General features: G+C 40.8%; 1 protein-coding gene across 2 annotated transcripts; it reads left to right on the forward strand.

Annotated features, from left to right (window-relative positions):
* Positions 1–277: 277 nt before the first annotated feature.
* On the forward strand, positions 278–24037 carry TARS1 (threonyl-tRNA synthetase 1). 2 transcript variants are annotated; one of them, XM_045020478.1, is made up of 19 exons: positions 278–423; positions 1997–2074; positions 3612–3802; positions 5421–5544; positions 8122–8243; positions 8554–8671; positions 10939–11003; positions 11114–11192; positions 11907–12053; positions 13185–13283; positions 13958–14124; positions 17874–18036; positions 18120–18257; positions 18815–18892; positions 21477–21577; positions 21681–21785; positions 21912–21984; positions 22806–22920; positions 23512–24037. In XM_045020478.1, the coding sequence occupies exons 1-19, from the start codon at positions 373–375 to the stop codon at positions 23658–23660; spliced, it is 2163 nt and encodes a 720-aa protein (XP_044876413.1). In that variant the 5' UTR covers positions 278–372; the 3' UTR covers positions 23661–24037. The 2 variants fall into 2 exon arrangements, with proteins under 2 accessions (XP_044876413.1, XP_044876414.1); XM_045020479.1 differs by lacking the exon at positions 278–423 and adding an exon at positions 792–852.

The following is a 24037-nucleotide window of genomic DNA, read 5'->3' on the forward strand; positions in this document are numbered from 1 at the left end:
CTAGACACAGAGAGCTGTGTGGCTCTGAAGCTTGTCTCTCTCACCAACCAAAGTTGGGCCAATAAAACTATTACCTCACCCACCCTATCACTTGAGTACAATAGAGTCCATCTCCCTGCCAAAATGGGTCCAAAAGAGGCCATGCCAAAGCAGATCTTTTAGTAACCCGAGTTTGGTTTGGAGATCAGCCCTGGAGCCCCACAATAGCATGATGGGGTGGGAACAAGGGAGAGGAAGGGGACTCGTGGCAAGGATCTCTGGGTAGCCGAGCGATTGTGGAGCCTGCTACGGGCTAGTCAATCCTCTGCTCCCACAGCCGCCCGGCTGCCTAGTTTATCATCTCCCGGCCCGGGGGGTGGGGGCCTCACGCCGATGGCTGCCGAGGTTTACCCACCGCAGGGCAGCCGCAAGAGGCTGTGGCCGGTAGGTCGGGACACACGGACCCGGGCCCTAGGCCGGCGAGGGGCTTCCCCTGCCCAGATCCCCGGGCTGGCCGCCCCGCAGAGCCCCGCGCGGAGCAGCTGTCTCAGGCCGTTCTCACGTGAGGCCGGGCGGAGCGATGCCGCCTTGACAGGCCAGACGCGGCAGGGCGGTGCCCTGAGCCCCCGCATGGTGCCGGGCAGCCCCGGCCCGTGCTGGCCCCTGTCACGCGGCGGCAGCCGCTGCAGCGCCTCCGCGCAGTCTCGGGCTCCGCCCGGGCTCCGGACCCAACCCGCTTCCTGCTGCCGGGGGCGGGACCAGCCGCGCCTCCCGTTGCATCAGCTGCCAGAGCCGCCTGGGCCTGCGCTCGCTCTGACCGGCGCCCGGGCCCGGCTGCGTGCGGCGAGCGGCATGGCGGGGGCAGGGACCCAGGTGAGTGCGTGCCCGCCCGCCTCAGGGGCCGCCGTGTGGGTCCCTCCCCGCAGCGCTCTGGACTCGCGGACCCTCCGGCCGGGTTTGAACCGGGGGCGAAGAGCCCCTTTACCCCGGCCCCTGAGCCGGCTCGTCCCTTGGGGCCGGCTCACCTCAGGCAGCTCCCCGGCCCCGTGGCGGGTCCCCGTCTCGCTCGAGCCGGCTGGCCCGGCCCCGTGGCGGGTCCCCGTCTCGCTCGAGCGGGCTGGCCCGGCCCGGCGGCGGGTCCCCGTGTCGCTCGAGCCGGCCGGCCCGGCCCGGCCCTGTGGCGGGTGTGGTCTGGCAGCGCCAACGAGGCAGGTGCCGCCCGGCCGCAGCACGGGACGTTACACCGGCCCCGCAGAGCGCGCAGGATAAGGACTCTCACCCCCACCCCCCAGTCCTGCCATCGGGACCCCGCGGCACCGTGATCCCTGGTAAAATCAGTGGGGCGCCTCAGGAAGTCAAAAAGCCGGTTGAAACCCTGCAGAACAACACGTATAGGGAATGGCCAGCGCATAGCGAAACCCTCAAAAACAACGGCCCTTGTGGCACCTTAGAGACTAGTGCTGAGACAAATATTTCCCTTTCCTCTTTAAATTGTCAACTCTTAGCCGGTGATTTAAAAGTGATGGGATCTTGGGACTCTTCAGATTGGACTTCAAGCTCTAGACGGCACTAACTTTAAAAAATGCAGAGAACCATAACCCTGCAAGGTATTTTTACAGGTGGATAGAAAAAGGAAATCCCTGCCCTGTTGAGCTTGCTGCCAATTATAGTGTCATTGTGCATATTTAGTAAAAGATAAAGCAAAACACAGAAAAGTATACAGACCAGGAAGTGTGTTCCTTAGAAATGGGGAGTTACTGACTGTTCTTCACAACAAGTTGGTAAGTCTTATGTACCCAGTTAGAACTGGGGAAACTGAGGTAGTAAGATGAAGTGACTTGTCTAAGGATATGAAGAATCCTTCTCAGAGCTGGTATTAGGATTCAAGACTTCCTGAAGCCCTGTACTGTGCTTAAACCAATGGGCACCTTCTCCATCACCTATAGAGTTAGATACAGTTTTAAACTTGACATTGAGAAAGGAGATAAACTAATCTTACTTTAATTTGTCTTTTTAGATAGCTGCTGGGGAAGAAAAGAAGGAATGGGGAAAGAAGAAAACAAAAGAAGGATCTGGTGATGGGGGTTGCACAGAGGTAAATTTCCAGTTCAGTTGTATGCTTTTAAAGAATTTAATTTCATTGCTGAATATCGTACCAAGGACATCAATGCATTACACCAGGGGTTCTCAAACTTCATTGCACCACAACCCCCTTCTGACAACAAAAATTATTACACGACCCCAGGATGGGGGGGACTGAAGCCTGAGCCCAGCTACCTCAGATGGTAGGGCCAAAGCCCAAGCCCCACCATCCTGGGTGGGGTGGCCAAAACCGAAGCCCAAGGGCTTCAGCACCAGGCAGGGGGCCTGTAACCTGAGTCCCACCACCCAGGGCTGAAGCCCTTGGGCTTTGGCTTTGGTCCTGGGCAGTGGGGCTCGGGCTTTGGCCCCAGTCCCAAAAAGTCTGAGCCAGCCCTGGCGATCCCATTAAAATGGAGTTGCGACTCACTTTGGGGTTCCAACCCACAGTTTGAGAACCGCTTCATTACAGGTCCTATGGTGGGTGCTCTTATGCTCCAGCTGATTTATAGTCATGACATGCAGCAGTGAAATAGTTACAAAATAGTTTTTGTTTCTTTGATTCTATTACAACAGGTTACATTGGATTTGTAGAGCAGTCTGTAATAATTCCCTTTTTACTATTAGTCCTCTGCTTTGCACCAGGATGAGGGATGCATTTGTAATGATGATGTAACCTTTGTCTTTCTAGTAGTTAAGTTTTCAAATTTTGAGTAAATGAGAATACATGGTAGTATAGACATGAAAAGCATATTTTTTTCTTAACTTTGTACTTTCTGAAATTTTTATTATTTGGCATATTAGAATTTTAAGCAACTTACTATAAACCAGGTACAAGCCAGTTTGTTTAATTTAAATAATCTTAATTTAGCTAAAGGTTTTTTTTGTCTTTAAATTAGAAATTAATAATGATTACTTAGCATTTAAACTGCTTTAGCAACACTTCTGGATGCAGACTATTGAAGGACTAAATGGGAAGAGTGGTAGAATAGCAGGTTAAATGGAAATGGAAGAAGGAAGTGGAGATGGATAGGGAAGGTAGAGCATCAATACAGGTTAACTGGGATGTTAGTAAGATTTGATGCATTAGAATAAGGTTGAGTCAGAGTTTGTATACCTCTAGGAAGTGGAAGTAGGAGATCTTGAGCTGCATAAGATGTAAACATTTTTTGCTTGTAATTCAAACAGTGTGCTGTTAGATTTTTCTTTTTTTCCCCACTTCCATTTATTATTGTGATGATAATGTCAGCATCTTGCTTTTTCCAGTTTGTATTAAGATACAGTAGAATTTGTGCTTCTCAAATCCTTGTTGCATCACATTAGCTGCTTTTTTTTTTTTTTGCTAAGAAACTAGCCTGGCTTTTGAAAAAGGATAATGACTAAAACTTTCATAAGGACCCAAGTGACTTGAAGATCAATGAAATTCAGATTGCTAAATCACTTAGACACTTCAGAAGAATTTACCTTCTTTGCTTAATTTTTAAAGTTATTTTTCATTAGAACTGGAAGTTTTTGCTAAATACTTCTCCTTCCCTCCATTCTTTTATATGTAGCTGAATCCCTGGCCTGAATATATCAATGAGCGCCTAGAGAGGTATCATAAACTTAAAGCAGAACATGATGCGCTTCTAGCAGAAAGAGCTGCAAAAGACAGCAAACCCATTAAAGTCACATTACCTGATGGCAAGCAGGTTGATGCTGAATCTTGGAAGACCACTCCTTATCAAGTTGCTTGTGGAATTAGGTATGACTGACTTCTGTGACCTATGCTATCAGTTTCAGACACAACTACTGCAAATTGCATCTGTGATCTTTGATAGTCCTTAGCATGATGGGTTATTTATTTCTTAGCACAACTTAATTTTCTTCAAGGCATAATTTTTAGCAATCTTGCTTTTACTACAAATTCAAACTAAACAGCTTTCTCATTTCAAAACATAATTCTTTGCCTTATGAAGATGCTGTTTTTAAAATTAAATAATTATTTATGGGCTGGATCCTGTAAATACATAAACATGTGAGTAACTTTTACTAAATGACTACTCCTGTTGAGTTGGGAACTAATCAACCATGCAAATAATGTTACAAACACGCTTGAAGTGTTTGCAGGATTGGGTGCTATAGCATCACATAACTTAATCTGTTCTGCATTGACATGTGGAAGACTGGTGGGTGACATACCTGTTAATTTCCGTGAGAGTCATCCATAAAAATATCTTAATTAAACCATTATCCTACATATGTGTGGCACATGTCAAAAAGAGCACTACCCTAACTTTGGATGTATATCAAATGGTTAAACTTTTATAGTAGTTTTGGGCAATGTAGTAAGCATCTTGGAAAACTTCATGGTCATGTTTTATGATGCTCAAAATTAAAATGAGAAGACCTTAAACTTCAAAATGGAAACACTAACCCTATTGTGGCTAGGTTATTCATTGTACTTAAAAGCTTTGCTTTACTTTCTTGGTACATATGTTTAAGGCTGGCAGTTCATGCACATGCTGTTTGCATGCTCATTCATCTGTCAAATTTGGCCTCAAACTTTAATTTAGTGCCCTTTATCATAAAAGTAAAGATTGTACCTATGTTAATTTAGTGTTTCCATTAAGATCAGAGTGAGTTCAGTATCAATGGATGTTTCTGAACAATATTGGTATGGTTCTTAGACATCAAATGATCTCCAGTAGAGTTGATTTCTTCTAGGTTGAGGTGAAATAAACTAAGAAGGAAAGACTAGGTCTTTCTTGGAGACTTGTTCAGCTCTAAATGAAGTACTTTAGAAACACTCCTGGTGTGCTTCCTCTCTTGCAGTCAATCCATCTGAACTACTGATCTGCTCAGACATTTAATAATTTCAGTTTAAGGTTCAAATGACTGCCAAACTTATCTTTAAGAATTGTTTGGGTTTTTTTTGTTAGTGAAGATAAATGTAAAAGTAATAGAACCTACTTGAAGTTTTCAAAAAGAAAAATCTGATCTCATTCAGGTACTTGCTTAAAAGAGGCTGCATCTCCTATTGCAGAAGGGTCATATTAGCAGCAAGTACTGCCCTAAATAAGTCAAATATGTTAGTAAGAGTGCACCACAGTGGGAAATGTGTTAAATAAACTACCTTTAGTTTCTTCCTGTTCTTCATAAAAAAAAATTGTGTGTGGGACTTTCTTAAGTGCTTAGTGTTGGTCTAATTTTGCTTCCATTGCCATTCGTGGGTGTTCTACCACTGACTTCAGTGAGAGCAGACTTAAGTCAACGTTAAGCACTCTTGAAAATCCCATCCTGACTGTGCAGGGGAAAGGTTTTGGGGGAGTGTCTCCATTTGTTGATTCCAATAGCTGACATACAAATTATTTATTGTATAGTCAAGGTTTAGCTGACAACACTGTTATTGCTAAAGTGAACAAAGTGGTTTGGGATCTAGACCGTCCCTTGGAGGAAGACTGTACCCTGGAACTGCTCAAGTTTGAAGATGAAGATGCTCAAGCAGTAAGTATCTTCCACTAAACTGGTTCTCCCCTCCCTTGAATGAGAAATTACAAAACCCAGACTTAGTTCTCAGTGAGCATAACTACCTTTAACATTTGTGGAATAAAGAATGAAAATCGCTGTGCAGTGCATACCTTATTTTCTACTAACTACTTCTTAAGAAAGATGTGTGCTACTGCAGATTTATGTATGCTGGCATGTATTAATAACAATTGCTTTGCTAACAGTTGTGGTAATTAAGCCTATGTTAGGACTCTTGTGGTGAGAATAAGCCTCTAAATCTGCAATCTTAATCTTAATATTACATTAATGTGGGGTGTGGGGGGGGTTGTATTAGTGTCTTTTTGCACATCATACAAATGTAGCTCTTTATTTTAATGGTTGCTTATTCAGATTAATGTAAATATGGAAAGTAGTATTAAGTCCACTTTAAAAATGATATACAGTGCAAGCAGCACTCAACTCTATAGCTGAGATCTTAAATTCATACTTATTGTTCCCATATCAACTAACTCTGCCATGTTACACATATGATATAGTTTAAGGCATACAAAATAATTCTATTTATGTGCATCGTGGACAAGTTACAGTTATGGTGAGATGCATAATTTTGCATTTTCAGATATGTACATTTAAAAACATGCAGTCATATAGATTTGGTTTTAATTTATCAACAAAACTAAAAATAGTAGCTTTGTAAAATTAATGTTCAAGTGTAATTTTTGTCTTCATTTGATTTTTAATTGAAAACACAAACTAATAAAAAATCCTATCATGTGGAAAGACAGACTGTTTGCTATGTATCCCATCTAGTATGTGTAAGACTTATTAACAACTTAGGCCCTGATTTTGCAAACTCCTCCACAGGTGCAGGATCAAGACCTTATGTTCCAATTGTATCTTTCAGACTAAGTATTGTGTGGGTGCAATACCCAAAGTAATGTAGGTGCCTGAACTCCAGTTTAAGCACCACTCTGATCCATGAAACTCCCACTTGCCTGCTGCCTAACCCTCTAGGCACCTAAACTCACTCAGCGTTTAACTTTCAACTGGAGAAGTTCCCTAAGTTTTAGATCCTGTGGCACGAGCACTGCTACCCCACTCTAAGCCCTGTCTGGGATGATTTAGTTGCAGATTGGTCCTGCTTTGAGCAGGGGGTTGGACTAGATGACCTCCTGAGGTTCCTTCCAACCCTGATATTCTATGATAAGGGTTCAGACAACTGTCTCCTGCCTTAGCCCCAGAGCAATTCATGAACCTGGGAGGCGTTGGGGGGCAGCTTAGTTTTTGGCTTCCTAAGTCATATGCAGGGCCCAATCCATTAGGTGCCCCTTGAGCATGTCTACCGGCTTGGGTCCCCTTTGAAATCTGGGATGGAGTGGGACGGGGGAGAAAGAGAGAAATAATGAAAGAAGGACTGGAACAGGGGGACTAGACTCTGGGTCTCCCATATCCCAGGTGGGTGCCCTAACCACCAGACTACAGAGAGTCTCTCTCTCTCACTCACCTAGTCACACTTTCAGTATTTATCCTCAGCAGAATAGCTTCAACGGGCGAGACGGAGGGTGCCCCACATCAGAATCTCCCATTGCTCAGTGGTCACAGCACATTCCTGAGAGGTGTGGGAGACCCCTGTTCAAATCCTTTCTCCCCTTCAGGCCGAGAGGGGGGAACTGAACCTGGGTCTCCCATATCCCAGGTGAGTGCTCTAATCACTGGGCTAAAAGGTATATCACAGATGGTGGCTCTTCCTCCTTTGGCCATTTTGTGTAGAGTGAGGCAGGCACTTCAGCTCATTTCTGCAGGAAGCAGCATAGGTGTCTAAACCACCTGATTTTTCAGGCGACAGGTTCCCATTTGTGGATGGCAAACAAAGATAGGCGCCTCCCTGCTACAGGGACTTTGGTGCCTATCTCTGAGAGAGGGGCAGGACTTGGCACACTCCCTGTCATTGGCATCTCCTGTTGGCACTGAGCCACCCAAGCTAACCAAGTGTGCTGAATTTTCGTGGATCACATTCTAAGGTGCCTGTCTTTCCCCACTCATTGTATAGGAGCCTAGACACCTAACTGGGCTATGTGGATCGCAGTGTAGTTCTGATTCTCTAGGCCCCTAAAAGTTAGGTGCTACAGTTCTGTATCACAGCACATAAGTCCTTTCATGGATCCCAGCCTGTATTACAGCTCCATTGCTGCTATTTTAAAGTAGATAGATGATATATTAATATAGTAAATGAGGCTAGTAAATTAACATTTGTGCAACTTACTAAGTGAATTTTCTCTCCTTCCCCAACCATTTGGGCGAGAACTTTTATGAAATAAATTTTTCCAGTACTTAACGGATATAAAGATGAGCAAGTACAATTTGTCAGATAATTACTCATGATTTTGGGGGGGTAAATTGGCAAATTGATATGTGAATCATTTCCCACAGTGCAACAGGCTCTAATATTAGCTCTCGTCCTTCAAGTATCTGTAAAAACAAATCATCAAAAGACTTCTGTATGGATTTCAGAGGTTCTTGAAATGCTTTGTACATAAATACTCAAGCTGATCCCCTTTTTATCCCTTTCATTAGGTATACTGGCACTCAAGTGCTCACATAATGGGTGAAGCTATGGAGCGAATCTATGGTGGATGTTTATGCTATGGCCCGCCAATAGAAAATGGATTTTATTATGACATGTACCTCGAGGATGGGTAGGTTCTTTCATTTCACTTCCAGAAGGCTGGATTGTAACCCTACATTCCAGACCAAGACAAAAACAGAATGTGTAGCTGTGCTGCCCAAAGAGCAGGAGTGAAGTCACAATCTGGGAGTCTGAGTCACAGTTTAGTTCCTGCTTCCCCTTGCTCCTGAGGCAAAGTACTTTGACCAGACCTTTTTCTGATGAAAATTATTTCCCTCATTGCGATGACTCTAGTGCATGAGCCGATACGTTGTGGGGGAAGAACTACGGCAGAGATTACAGAAAGAGAGAATGCAAATTTTTTGTTGTTGTTGTTGTAGAGGTGTGTCCAGTAATGATTTCTCTGCTTTGGAAACCTTATGCAAGAAGATCATGAAGGAAAAACAACCATTTGAAAGACTGGAAATTAAGAAGGAAACTCTACTTGAAATGTTTAAGGTAGGTTGTTCTAGACTGTTGTTTCATATTTACTGTAGCTGCACAATAATGTTAGCTGTGGAACGTTAGTGGTGCATCTCCTATTGGTATTAGTGGAAAATACACCGTTGATGAGGTGTGCAGCAAATTGACAATATATTTCCAAAGGTGTAGGTTTTTAGATGGGTTTACTTAGGATATTTAATATTTATAGGTGAGCATATATACCAATTCTTAGTTTTTTAAATGAAGGGAATGAGGGTTAATCATGGGACTGTGTTCCTGAAACACCAGAGTTCTAATCTGATTCTTCCACTGACTCTCATCATGGTGCTGGGCAAATTGTCTTTCTGTTACTTAGTTTCCCTGTCTGCAAAATTGGAATAATAGCTTACATGGATGTTGTGAACATGAATGGGGTGGGACTATAACTCTTTGAGAATGTAAAACACTAGTGATAGTAAATGCTGGGTTTGCAGATGTCTGAAGCTGTATTCAATGAGCTCTTAAAGTCAATTTTTAGATGACAGCACTAAGTCTGAGTATGAAATAATTTCTGTACTACTTTAAGCAACAAGGACTCTTGTGTTATCCTGTAATGTCCACTAGATGGACATACGTTAAATCACCATGATTGCTACTAGTGCTGAAGTAGACACGAGCATTTTCCAATATTGTAGCATTTTCGCTTGAACTCCGTTTGCTCAGTATTAACAGACCTTAGAAGAAATGAAAATCAAAGAATCATAGAATTGTAGGACTGGAAGAGACCTCGAGAGGTCATCTAGTCCAGTCCCCTGCACTCAAGACTAAGTATTGTCCAGACATTGGTTCTCAACTAGGGGACTGGGGCCCCTTGGGGGGCTGTGAGCAGGCTTCATGGGGTCCACTAAGCAGGGCTGGCATTAAACTTGCTGGGTCCCAGGGTAGAAAGCTGAAGCCCTGCCACATGGGGCTCAAGCTGAAGCCTGAGCAATTTAGCTTCACAGGGCCCCCTGTGGCATGGGGCCTCATGCAATTACCCTGCTTGCTACCCCATAATGCAGGTAATGGCCTCGCTTTAATACACAGAAAAACAGTTGTTGTGGCACGCATGGACCATGGAGTTTTTATGGCATGTTGTGGGGGGGCACAGGAAGAAAAAAGTTGAGAACCCCATATCATATCCCTGGCAGGTGTTTGTCTAACATGCTTTTTAAAATCTCCAGTGATTGTGATTCCACAACCTCCCTAGGCAATTTATTTCAGTGCTTAACTACCCTGACAGGAAATTTTTCCTAATGTCTAACCTAAACCACTCTTGCTGCAATTTATGCCCATTGCTTCTTGTTCTATCCTCAGAGGTTAAGAAGAACAGTTTTTCTCCCTCCTCCTTGTAACAACCTTTTATGTACTTGAAAACAGTTATCATGTCCCCTCTCAGTCTTTTCTTCTCCAGACTGAAAAAATGGGGTTTGTTTAATCTTTCCTCATAGGTCATGTTTTCTAGACTTCTTTTGGCTCTTAGGTTAATTGCTTGTCAGCCGAATTACTTTTCTTTCAGAGATCAGCAGCAGTAATGCTGGTGTATACACAAGGATTACCGGGGGTGGGGGAAGGAATTTTATAAGCTTTGAAGGAAACAACATAAATATCGTTGGTTGCCCTATTTTTAAAAGAAACACCGTGATCCCCCTTGTGAATAGAGCTCTGAGTGTTTTGTCTAAATCCTCATGTATACTGTACAAGTTATTAAATTCCAAGTGATTTGAATGAACTTTGCCACTCCTCAGAAGTGTCCATGCAAAAGTGATGCTGATAAAAGCTTCATACCACACCGTCATATATTCCTTGCAGATGAGTGAAAGAATAATATAGGAGTTACATGTGTTCAAGACCTCTCAGAATTTAGCATCAGAGAGGCGTTTTTCAGAAGAGTGCCCTCAGCTGTGGAACCCAATGGCCAGAGATCAAGATGAACCTATGTTGTTCCATATAGAGCAAAATGGATTTCTTTGTTAAGGTCTACCCTGAATAGGAGGCCACACATGAACACTCAAGTGCTACAAAAAGCTGTTCTCCATCCTTTAATCTCTATATCTAGCCCATTCCATAGGATACTCTTCCATCTGTGGGATTGGAGGAGGGGAATTAGTTTGTTCATGAATACGCATTGAAGTGTTCTTTTAAATTAGTAGAATAGATTCTTTCATACAGTGGCAATAGCACATAACAAATACTTGAGATTTGAATCACAGTTTCAAGTCGTGAAGAATTAACATGGACTCTGCCATTCTATTCCCTTGCAGTATAATAAGTTCAAGTGTCGGATCTTGAATGAAAAAGTCAACACTCCAACTACTACAGTGTACAGGTAAAAAAAACAAAACACACACACACACACACACACACACTAATGCCAGTGTGTGTAGTATTTACTAACATAATGTGGGCTAACTGAGCATTGTCTTTGCATTTTCACAGGTGTGGTCCCTTGATAGATCTGTGCAGGGGCCCTCATGTCAGACATACTGGCAAAATAAAGGCATTAAAAATCCATAAGGTAAGCATTGCGATTCTATGCCTAATTTTAAATAAAGATATTTATCTGTTGACATCGTGGGCCAAATCTCTGGGAGAATGGGGTGGTCTGGCCCTTTGTGCCACTCTGCTAGTATAATCTGATCATAAACTTAGTTTAGCCCAACTGAGGGAGGAGCATCCTGATGTCAGTGACCTTCCAGTGGTACAGTCAAATTACGGGGGCCTAGGCCTACGCTCATTGCTGATAGCATATGAGAGGGGACATGGCTCCAAAAAAGGAGTGTAGCTAGGTACACCGTATGCTATGCCAATCCTGGTTTGTAATTTTTGCCCCTTGTAACTGCTCCTTGCAGTTTATTGTAAATTGGAGCAGCCAGAGGGGACTGATCATGCACAGAGCAGCACCAGGAGTAGAGGGCAGCAAAGGAAATCTTTAAACCACCTTTTCACACAGCCAGCCGACTTGTGTTTGTGCATCTTTGCTACAGTTGGGGATCTTTATTTTTTTAATGTGTAGATTTAGTTTTTATCATGATTAAAAATCTAAGAGCTCTGTATTCATGCTTGTGTTCTTTTTACATAGTTTCTTTATCAGTTTCATTTTTTAACTATAGCTGTTCAGTTTTTAATTATTGCATGCCTTTAAAGAACATATCACAGAGCTTGTACAGTGGCAGTCATAATGGCGGGTGCTGTTGTCCGTGTTATACTGTACCGTTTTGTCTGTCTTCAGAATTCCTCAACATACTGGGAAGGCAAGTCTGATATGGAAACCCTCCAAAGGCTTTATGGAATTTCATTCCCAGATGTAAAAATGTTAAAGGAATGGGAGAAGCTTCAGGAGGAGGCTAAAAATCGAGATCACAGAAAGATTGGACGGGTAAGACAAACGTTGTGTATTTTTAAAATTCTGACTAGAGACTACTTAGTGATTTAAAAGGGCATGTGAAAGACAGCACCTATCTGCTAATGCTTCAGAATTCAGATGTGATGTGATTCACAGAAAATACAGCAACAAGTTTCATAATTAAGTGATTGTCCTCTTCAGAATGGAGCCCCAAAACCACTACAATGGATTGTAGATAAATAAGCATCTTTCTAGAGAGTTTTTGGCTATTTTACACACACAATCAAAAACATAAACAGGATGGTAACTGTGCACAAAACATGAAAACTCTGATCTTGGGTAAAGCAGGAGATCTATAGCCGGCAACGGGGTTTATTTTAGTGCTATGTTGAAGCCCAAGAGGAAGCTTGTTCCTAGAGGAGGCTCTTATAGCTTCTCGTTGCTTAGAGATTTTTCTTTGTACATCTCTAGAATCCATTATATACTCTAACTTTTTTCTTCTTGATTATTGCTGACGTGTATTTCTAGTGTTCACAGTTATGCCACATTTTTTATTCTTTGTCCTCCAATAAAATAAAATCATCTTAATGAAAATGCATTGTTTTAGACCAGGTGATTAATAGTTAGTCCTGAATAAACTGTTACAGAGTCTGTTGTTTCTATTTCAAGAAAGGAGACAGCAATGCACTAAAATACCTCCTGCCCTAAAGCAGGAACACAATCTAGTGAAGTATCAGCTTACTGATTAATTATTTGAACTGTGCTTTGGAGATGTAAAATGTCACAGCAGGACTACTTATTGTTAGTAGTAATAGCAGATAAGATGAACCTTGAGGGGTGTAGTTAAGAAGCCATCGCGCACACATACGTGAAATGACAGGTATATGTAGGAACATCAATATTAAAATAGGAAACCTTAACCTTAAGCTATTGCTCATGACGAGGGATATTTACACAGGGAAGCATATCAGATCTACTGCACCTTGCTACTTTATAGTATGTTAAGTTTAAAAAAACTAAACAATACTGTAGTCTGGATAGTGATATGTAGTAAGAATTAACATTTCAGGCCTGACTTTAGCTGTAACATTGGGAGAGGAAAAGGGTATGATCAGAATCTAAACATATCAGATAAAACTAAGATGTACCAATGTTTTCCTATAGGACCAAGAACTATATTTCTTCCATGAGCTCAGTCCTGGCAGTTGTTTTTTCTTGCCAAAGGGAGCTTACATCTATAACACATTAATTGAATTCATCAGGGTAAGTAATATCTTTGGATTTTTTCTCTCCTGTGTTTTATAATAAGATTTCTAGACAAAGAGCTAAAAAGGTTTTAGAAGACCATATAACAATACAATTGGGATTAATTAATATATATAGTAGTATACAGTATGCGGGTGGTTTAATGCATGTTTGTTTAATAGGTTATTGAATTTAGCATAGCAGAGTTGGAGAGCTACTTTTTGGAGAATGGCATGTAAGAAAGCAAAAGAGATGAGGAAAATATCCTAACATTCTACTGTGATATTTATTTTGTCACTGCACCATGTTATGTATTTGTGCTACACTACAGTGCAAACATTGCAATACAATATCACAAGGTGCATCCAGTTATTTTGTGACTCTAACAAATGGAGACTGATTCTCGATTGCTTCTATGGTTCCTGGGATGGAGAAACATGTTTCTTCTCTTATTCCCCATCCCTTCACCCTCTCTGGCAGCTGCAAAGAATGGGAAGGAATCTTGGCAGCCCCTGCCTGTTTAACTCATTATTGCCTTGCATGTTTCAGGGGAGCAACTTTGCTTGTTTTTATTGAGTCATACACTGCAAATGCTGTCTTAAAGAGACAAATGTCGCATTAAGCCACAGGTTGAGCATTGCTATTCTAGCCTGCCTTATTAATTCTTCTGTTTCTTGGGTCTCTTCTTTCAGAGCGAGTATCGGAAGCGAGGATTCCAGGAGGTTGTCACTCCAAACATCTACAACAGCAAAGTCTGGATTACATCAGGGCACTGGCAACATTACAGTGAAAACATGTTTTCATTTGAGGTGGAGAAGGAAGTCTTTGCTCTGAAGCCCATGAACTGCCCAGGACACTGGTATTTATATAGCACCTGTTTCATCAAATATTGCCAATTTGTTTGGACTAGCTCTAGCTTTCATATTTTCCACCCGATTTCTGAAAAAATCCAAGCCAGGTGCACTCTGGTATTTTTTTTAATAATTTATTTTAATACTATTGCTTAATTTGATGCAAGATCATCTATGAATTTCTAGCTGTTCACAAGTCTCCAGTGCAGAGACACATTCTTAATTGATATCTTCAGTTCAGCTCTGTAGCTTTCTCTTTCTCGTGTTTTCTCTGGTTGATTTTAGTTGATGCCAAGATGTACACACTTCTGCTTTCGTGGTGGTTTTGAGTAGTCTGCACCTCTCACATACAGACCTGTTGCTTAGGCACCCACATTTGAAACACTATCAAGGGTGATATAATCTGATAATTAAGGACCATATACTCTACAGTGCCTAAGTTCAGTGAGATACAGTTATGCATGCTATGAATCAATAATTTCAAGGGCTAGATTTTTCAAAACTGGCTGCCTCCTTTGATCCCTAAAACACTGTATGCCTGATATAGGTATTTGTGCATAGGTACAGTGCCAGGTTTTAGTGTATGCAATGGGTGAACTTTATGAGAAGAATATGACTGGCATTGGTTAGAACCATAAGGAAGCCCATGTCCTGAGAAGACCTATGGTGAAGACCAGATCAGTGATGAAAATTGGATTTTGGAGTATGAGAACAGTGTAAGGAGCTACTAAAGCTGCTCAAGTAATTAAGGAAATGGATAGATACCATCTTGATGTCCTTGGAATCAGTGAGTGTAGATGGACAGGTTCGAGCAAACTACACTTTTAGAGAAACAAATATGGCCATCATCTACTGCAGGAATGTGGATGGTAGACATAAAGCTCACAAAGCAATCCTAATGTCAAACAAGGTAGAGTAGGCACTGACTGAGCGGGAATTAGTCAATGAAAGAATTATCCCCGTTCGCTTTCAGACTAAATTAGTTGTCATACAATGCTATGAGCCAACTGGTGAAACGCCAGATGAGGAAAAAGATGTTTTTTATGATTTGTTACAGAATGTGTTAACTACGGTCCCAGAACATAACATGACATAGTGACTATGGGCGATTTTTAACACTAAGATTGGAAGTAGCAATGATGGATTGGATAAAATTATGGGCAACAGGGGTTTGAACATGAACCACAATGGTGAACAACTTGTAGAAATTTTCAGCATGAACAAGGTAGTGATAGGTAGAACAGAATGTTCTCAAAAAGAAATCCATAAAGTGACATGGAACTCCCCATATGGTATTAAAAAGAACCAGATAGATCACTTCTGCATTTCAGGAATGTTTTGCAGCTTGCTGGAAGAGATATGTACAGGGGAGCAGATGTGGGCAGTGACCATAACTTTTGTACCACTACACTGAAGATCAAGTTAAAGAGGATGAAGAAGGTTAAAAGAAGACCGCACATCAATAGCACACAATTAGAAGTCCCAAGCACAAAAAGTGCTTTTCAGTTTGCACTGAATAACAGGTTCAGTGTTCTAATGGAGTTAAATGAAGAAGACAAAGACATTGATACTCTGAGGGAAAACTTCAGAGTGGTTTCTACAAAGTGCAAAGAGTTCTAATAAGAATGAAATCTAAAAGGGAAGAATGAATTAGCAATGTTACTTGGGCAGCAGTGGAAAAGAGAAATAAGTGTAAAGCAAAAGCTCATTTGAGGAGACAAGCAAATGGCAAGAAGAATACAGAGCTCTAGACAGAAAGGTAAAGAGAAGTGATAGAAGAGATAAAAGGGCGTATATTAATGTGAAGAGCCTGAATATGGTAGCCAAAGAGGTGACCTTAGAACCTTGTATAAGACATCAAACAGCGAACAGGAAACTTTAGCAGTCCTGGAGGGCCTATTAAAGGTGCAAATGGAAAGATTCTTATTACAAAAAAATAGGAAAGAAAAAGTTGGGGAGAATATTTTCAGGCTGTTTTAAATAAACTAAGCCCAAGTGAACTACTAAAAATACATGATGAAGACCTACCACTAGACTGACTAGAGCTTGATATTGATTTAGGAGCATTACAGTGGAAGAAGTTAGAAAAGCCATCAGTAGACTCAAAAATGAGAGAGCAGCTGGAAGGGATAACATTGCTGGAGAGATGCCTAAAGAAAGTGACAAAATATCTGTCCAGACTTTCCTTCTGTTTTGGGGTAGAATATGGAATGAAGAAAAGAACCCAACCCCGTTGAATATAGTAATATTATAGTAATATTGCCAAAGAAGGGTGACCTTACCAACTACAATAACTGGAGAGAAATCACATGACTCTTGGTACCTGGCAAAATCATGTGCAACATCATCCTGGAACATATAAAGAAACAAAAAGATCTTCAATTTAGGGAGGAACAAGCACGTTTTAGACTGTTGAGATCATGTTCAGACCACACTGTTGTTCTCAGACATGTTATAGAACAAAGTGTGGTGTGGCAAGTATCTTTTGTGATGCATTTTATAAATTTCCAGAAGGCTTTTGATAGTGTACCCAGAGACGGTCTCTGGAGAATTATGGCATATTATGGAATACCAGCAAAAATAATTACCGTAATCAAGGATTTATATGATAAAGCTGAATGTGCAGTCTGAGATGGTGACAACACCAGCCAGTGGTTTGCAGTGACAACTGTAGTAAGACACAGAGTACATTATGTTCCTAATATTGTTTGTCCTGATCACTGACTATGTCACAAGGAAAGTAACTGCAGAAGGCAACCGAGGAATTTTATGATAAAGCACAATTGGGTGACCTTGTTTTTGCTGATGACATTGCCTTAATGGAAGAGAAGACATAGCTTTTGGCAGATACAGCAAAACAAGTTGGTTTGTTCATCAATAAGGGGAGGACAAAGTATGTGAGCCTTAGCTCCGCTGCGCACTGCTGCCACCCCAGAGTCGCTCGAGGTAAGCGGTGCCAGGCTGGAGCCTGCACCCTGAACCCCTCCTGCCTCCCTTACCCTAACCCCCTGCCGCATCTTGCACCCCAGCTCCTTGCCCTGAGCCCTTTCCTGAACACCGCACCCCCCCTGCACCCCAGCTCCCTGCCCCAGCCCTACATTCATGGCCCTGCATGCAATTTCCCCACCCAGATAGGGCCCTCAGGCCAAAAAGTTTGCCCAGCCCTGCTCTAAGTAGAGCAGACCAATCTAAAGAACCAAATATGGTAAGATGATGATGATGGACATATTGAAGAGACACTTTAAGGATGCCACCAACACTACTTCCATGAGAAGTGACAATATGGACACCATCTGGAGAGAGAAAAAGGGCAACCTAGAGAAACATTATACAGAACAATAGAGAAAAGCCAGATCATCAACGTGATACTCAGAAGTCTGAACAGACCAGCACAAGACCAAAATAAATGGCAGAAACTGTTGAATGCATTATGCACCTGTGCGTGTGGGAGGATAAAGCGGGGAGGGAAAAAAACACGTGTATATATATCACCATTTCACAGGTGAAGTTTAGGAAGACAGATTGTAATGTTTGACTCAGATGTTGTATGGCTCTTAGGAAAAACCTTCTTTATCATTCTTCCAAACAGCCCTGAATTTTTTTCCCCCTGAAAGTTTTCTCTGGGTTTGACTCTGTGCTGTATTACAACTTGTAGGTATTACTGGAATTGCTAGCATCTGGCTTATCAGAATGTACACTGAGGATCTTTAATAGTTTATTTGAAATTCATTCAGGATTAATGAACCTTTTCCTTCAGCCTTATGTTTGACCATCGACCAAGATCGTGGCGTGAGTTGCCGCTGCGTATGGCAGATTTTGGAGTTCTCCATCGTAATGAGCTGTCAGGAGCCCTTACAGGACTTACTAGAGTACGGAGGTTCCAGCAGGATGATGCTCACATATTCTGTGCCATGGAGCAGGTAAAGCATATTGTTGAATAAGATGATATATGTTAAAATGCAAACATCACAAAGCCTTAAATATGATTTGTCTTCATGTAAAGATTGAAGGGGAGATAAAGAGCTGTCTGGAGTTCTTGCAAGCTGTGTATGGTGTGTTTGGATTTTCCTTCAAACTGGACCTCTCCACTCGTCCTGAAAAGTTCCTTGGAGATATTGAAGTGTGGAATCAAGCTGAAAAGGTAATAGGTAACTTCAGTGGCCTAGCGTAGAGGTTTTAGCTGTATATTCAAGTAGTGGGAAACTGGAATGTCTGAGGGGGAAAAATGGGCCTCCAGGTGGACTGGTGACAGCTATGGCTGTAAGCAATTCAGCTCGTACAGCCATTTTTAATTCTTTCTGCCACGGGCTAATAATAGCTCTCAGTGTATGGAGATCATGGTAGATGATGATATGAGAACTTGAATTCATTTTAAAGAAAGGACCAGAAGATGTGACTACTTAAAATGGAGAAGAAAGCAAGATAAGTATGTGTGTGATCAGAATTTTGAACCACCATCCAAGACCCAAGCTGCACCTTAATCATGACAGTAGTACTGCTAAATTCAACTGCACAAGCAAGGGAAGCAAGATTGGGTCCTCAGTTATAATTGAGCATTGTTGACAATTAGATAGTGAATGACCTAGTATTCACTAGCTCTCTGTGTCTGTGATCTGACACTGTACTATGTGGAAGAAAAAATATGGCACATGAAATAAATACAAAGTGAAACACTAAAAACATGTATCCTTTCTCCAGCAACTTGAAAACAGCCTCAATGAATTTGGTGAGAAGTGGGAATTGAACCCTGGGGATGGAGCTTTCTATGGACCTAAGGTTAGTAAATTAAAATATTATGTTAGCATCTTTCCTAAGTAAGTGTCTCAACACTATTGAGGGGATGATAACACTCCCATCACCATAATATTTGAACATTATTTTTGGCGGATAGACAGCGGAATAGCACTAGAAACACTCCTTAGAGAACTTCAAAGAAATATAGTACTCCAAACCCCACAGTTTCTGGAGTTCCCAAAATGATAGTAAATTTAGAGTAGATGTTATGGTATTTTTAATCACACGAGAGGCTTGGGATTCATCCGTCCCCTGACAGACCCCAGTTCTGAGTGTCATCCTACAAACTCCCTCATGATCTAGCTTTGTAGACTCAGCCAGGTGCATTGAGTAGTTTTAATTTTTCATTAAAGCATCCTGCACTGTTCGGGAGGGAGGATATAAAATGAAATGTATTCCTGAGGGAATTGCTAAGTCATGTATATCAAAGCCTATCCCTAGAAAGCAAACATTTTGAAATAAATTCCTCTGTCCTTTATGCTGTCTCAAGATACTCAGTCTGGAGTTATATGCTTTCACGGGATGCAGTTTTTTCCCTCCCGTATGTAACTTGATGGCTAACTCTAAAGTAGTGAGGCAAAGTTCTTAGTTGTTTTCATGTTAGTTGTTTTCATGTTTCAAGAACTTGTTTTGTGCTTAATATTTTTCTATTTCATGAAATCAAACCAATTTACACAGACAAAACAATCAGGATTAATGTTACTGTAATGAGCAAGTAGATAACTCATTGGGAAGCATGAACAGAAGGTGGGTGGCACTATTACGCCTGGTATGAAAGTTTTAGGTGTATTGGGAATATTCTGTTTAGAGATGAGTAACTTCTCACTGGTTTTGTTTTTTTTAAAGCAGCAGTTTAGTTTGGTTTCTAATATTCAAGTTTTAATTATACACTAGCCATGAACAATTTTACCTGAAGTAAACTATCGCTTCTGGTATTTGCAATTTTGTAACTACTATAGTGTGCTTCTATTCTTCTTGTATGAATAATTTTACGTGAGTATTGCATTCAAAAACTATCCAGGAAAATGGAGTTAGAATTGTATTTACACCTCTTTCAAGGAACAGTAAGCCCCTTACAGGCATCTGAGTAAAACTTGTCAAATGATTTGTTTTGAATAAGCTATTCAATAAACGTAGCCTACTTTTCCATTCACAGATCAGTAGCAAACTGATTTGATTTCTATGAATGTATGTTAGTTGTAAATATTCACAAAATGATTTGAACAAATTTCACCTTGTGGACTGTTAGCAAACTATTGGTGGTTACAAATGTTCATTGTTCACCTTAGATCTTGTCTATACACAAGCTTGCACCCACATAATTAAATCATTTTAGACTGGTGCATACATCTGTGTGAATACATTTCAGGTTAGCTTAAACCTGTCCCTAATAGAGTAAAGCTAAATTGAAATAATTACCCATGTAGCCTTTTGCAGTGGTTTAACTAAAACAGTTTAAAATTGCACCTTAAGTTAAGTTGGTGCAGCTCTGCATGTAGTCAAGCCATAAACTAAGTGGGATTTTATTTTTTAACTTCATGATTGGGTGACTAAATTAATGAGAATACCAAGCAGCACACTTCTGTTAAGAATTTTGATGAATAACTGTCTGTTTAAAGTGTTCAAAAATCCAGAAAAACTGACTAACATCAAAATACTCGGACAACAAATGGCACCATATTTATTCGCCCCACCCCCAAAAAATAAAAATTAAATCACTTTTTGTTTTGACCAGCTGATTCTGAAGGTCACTGGGGAGTTTGTTTAGTAAAACAGCTTAAACTGATTCAAAGTTTGGCTTTGTATGTAAATAAAATAAATAACAGGTCTCCTCCCCCACCCCTCCCCTTCCCTCCAGTGGTAGAGTGGTGATTAATAGGGACAACTTGCTAAATGATTAAGGTCCAGATCCTGCAAATACTTCCTTACATGCTTAACTTTCAGCCAAGGGTTTTTCAGGATTGCAGCCTGAATTTAAAAGAAAAGCATAATATGCATACATTCAGATCTGGGAGCCAAGTTACTTTGATGAAACTGAGCAATCCAAAATAAAGGAGTATGATCTTCATTACTCCGTGGTCTCTTCCTCAACTGATAGCCCTCACTGATGGAGGTATGCCCTTTAGCATGTAATGTAGGCTATGAAGCTGACACCTTTGATTATCTAATATTATAAGTTAAATAGGCCTGGGATTTGTTCAGCTACATGTTGCAGAAGTCTTGGTTTTGATGATAATTGTTCATTTTCACTTTTTAAAGTTATTCTCATGTACAATTGAATAGATTCAGTGAGAACTCCATGGAAAGTGAGTTCAGTGCACTGAACCAATGTGCAAATTTAATCTGAATTAGAGAACCTCCTGTATTCATTTCTGTCAGAGGGCTCAACACCAGGCCCTAAAAGCCATTTATGTCTTACCTTGGGCTGAAGAGAGGTATAGATGATGTATTCACATGGTTCCTTAGAATAGATTTCACTCAGTGTGAAGTGTTTGACAATCTCTTTGCTATAAGAGGGCATTGCTGTATCTTATAGACCCTACTAAAAGTTTGATTTGTTTCTTAGATTGACATTAAGATTAAAGATGCCATTGGCCGATACCACCAGTGTGCTACAATCCAGCTAGATTTCCAGCTCCCAGTCAGATTTAACCTTACCTTTGTGAGGTGAGTACAACTAAAAATGTTAGTGTATAGTAGTTACACAGTCTAGTTTTCCTGTCACTTATAGGCATATTAAATCAGTTTACAATATTTCTTTTATTTACAGCCATGATGGTGATGACAAGAAAAGGCCAGTTATTATTCACCGGGCCATCTTAGGATCTGTGGAAAGAATGATTGCTATACTAACCGAAAACTATGCAGGCAAATGGTAACGTTGAAAAATAAACTTATTGTCCAACCAGGGAGTGAACACTCTGGATGGTGTAAGAGGGGATTAAGCATGTCTAAAAGAGTTAAAGAACACTAAATACTACCTAATTGTTTTTTTCTGAAGGCCTCTCTGGCTGTCTCCTCAGCAAGTGATGGTGGTGCCGGTGGGACCAACATGTGACGAATATGCACAAAAGGTGAATTAATTTATTCCAAGATAAATTTGTGATTTAGTTGCGTTACTTAAGTTCTGTTTTTAATTAACAGATTTATATAAATTCCTATTGTAAGTAAGTTATATTGTATTCAGATGATAAATTAAGCTGCCTAAATTCTAAATGGACCTTAATCATCAGAAGCATGAAGTCTGGATTCTGGATATCCAAGCAACAAAATGTTGATGCTGGAGAGAGTGTTTCTGGTTGTGGAGGCAAAGGAAATTGCTCAGCTCTGCAGCTAGAGGGAAAACCCATGGAGAAAGTATCTTTACATTTATATCCTAATCCTGCAACTGACTCCACTCAGGCGGATCCTCAATGCCCACGTTCATTTTGAGTAATGATGAGGGTGTGGAAAAGACAGGTGTCTTTGTTTGCAGTATTAAACAAAATACAGTCCACACAAATAGTGCTATGTATATCTCTTTCAAACTCATCAGGCCTAAACTTTAAAGGATCTTCTGATCACAAAGACCTATAGCTCTCCTGGCTTCAACATTGCTAAATTCTCGTAGAGTATCCATCCTAATGGATCTGGGTACTAGATTGCTTAGTGATTTAGTGTGTGCGAGGATCTCCTGCCATGTCCAAGCCATTCTTCCATATTTCACTGCCCTGTGCACGTTTTCAGCACTACCAATTTCAGCACTATCAAAATGTGTCTGCCTCTGAATGAAAGCAAAACAGAGATCTAATTTTAATTTTTGGCTGTCAAACCTCAAATGGTCCCTTTCACTCAAAACCTACGTATTCTCTCATGGTTGAGGGTTTAAATAAGATTTTGTCCTTTTATTACTTAGGTCAGGCAGCAGTTCCATGATGCTGGATTAATGTCTGATGTAGACGTGGATCCTGGGTGTACGCTGAACAAGAAGATCAGAAATGCTCAGCTTGCACAGTATAATTTTATCCTAGGTAAAGAAATAGCATGTGGTGGTCATGTAATACAGTGGTTGACTTGTTTTTCTTGTATGCAACTGAAATTTGGTCTAACCCATTTTCCCAGTGAGTGAGGCAGAAGCAGCAGTTTATACCTGTAAATTCCTTTTTAAGTTTCTTTCACAGCCAGCATCCTTCCAGCTGTGCATGACTGGGCAGTACACGCTATAGAGCCAATCTCTGCTGTTTTGTTAGCTGAAGAGATGGCTGTTTAGTGACTCGATACATTGACACTGCATCAGGAAAAATATTTTGGTGCCTTTCAGTCAACAGGGCAGCAAAGATGAGAATCTGGCCCTAGAAGTATAACACAGTATTGTTAACAGAAGCACCGTCAGTCATGGGGTTTTCATTATTCAGTATGTCTGCTGGAATTACTAAAGGTAGCTTTAAGTGTAGGGATGGGGGCAAAGGAGGATGCAGTGTAGGATTCAGTTGTCTTGTCAAGCATTAGTATTTTCTTATTCATAATTCTTATTTAAAGAAAAGTGTGGTTTTTATTTATTTATTTTTTAATCAAGCCTTGAGCAAAAATTATATTAATCTGTGGATTTTGGCTTTGTTTAGTTGTTGGTGAAAAGGAGAAGGCAAGTGGAACAGTTAATATCCGTACTCGAGATAACAAGGTGCACGGTGAACGAACAGTTGCTGATACTGTGGAGAGGCTGCTACAGTTGAAACGCTGTCGATGCAAACATGCTGAAGAAGAATTCTAACAGATTTGATTTCCCTACCTGGTTTAGTGTAAAAAGGATGATCGGTTTTATAAAGCAGTTAAATCCTCTTGTAACATCTTATTTGTGCTAGGTTGATTTTGAAATAGATCTTCAAATGAGCCAACAAAAATCAACCATGAAACACCTTTCTATATTATTCAGACATTACATGTGTCTATGGAAAGACCATTTTACACAAATGATGCAGCAAAGCTTCTTGGTATCTGATTGCAAAAAATGAAGCCAGATGACTAAGGCTTAATATGAAGTGAGGGAAAATGGAACTGTTAATGAAGGATTAAATATTGTACTAGTAGTTTAATCTTGTTCTAAGTAGACTACTAAGAAAAATAAAATTTTGGTAACCGTGTCTTTCA

The sequence above is a fragment of the Mauremys mutica genome, chromosome 6 (assembly GCF_020497125.1).
Source record: "Mauremys mutica isolate MM-2020 ecotype Southern chromosome 6, ASM2049712v1, whole genome shotgun sequence".
In the NCBI taxonomy this organism is placed as follows: Eukaryota; Metazoa; Chordata; order Testudines; family Geoemydidae; genus Mauremys; species Mauremys mutica.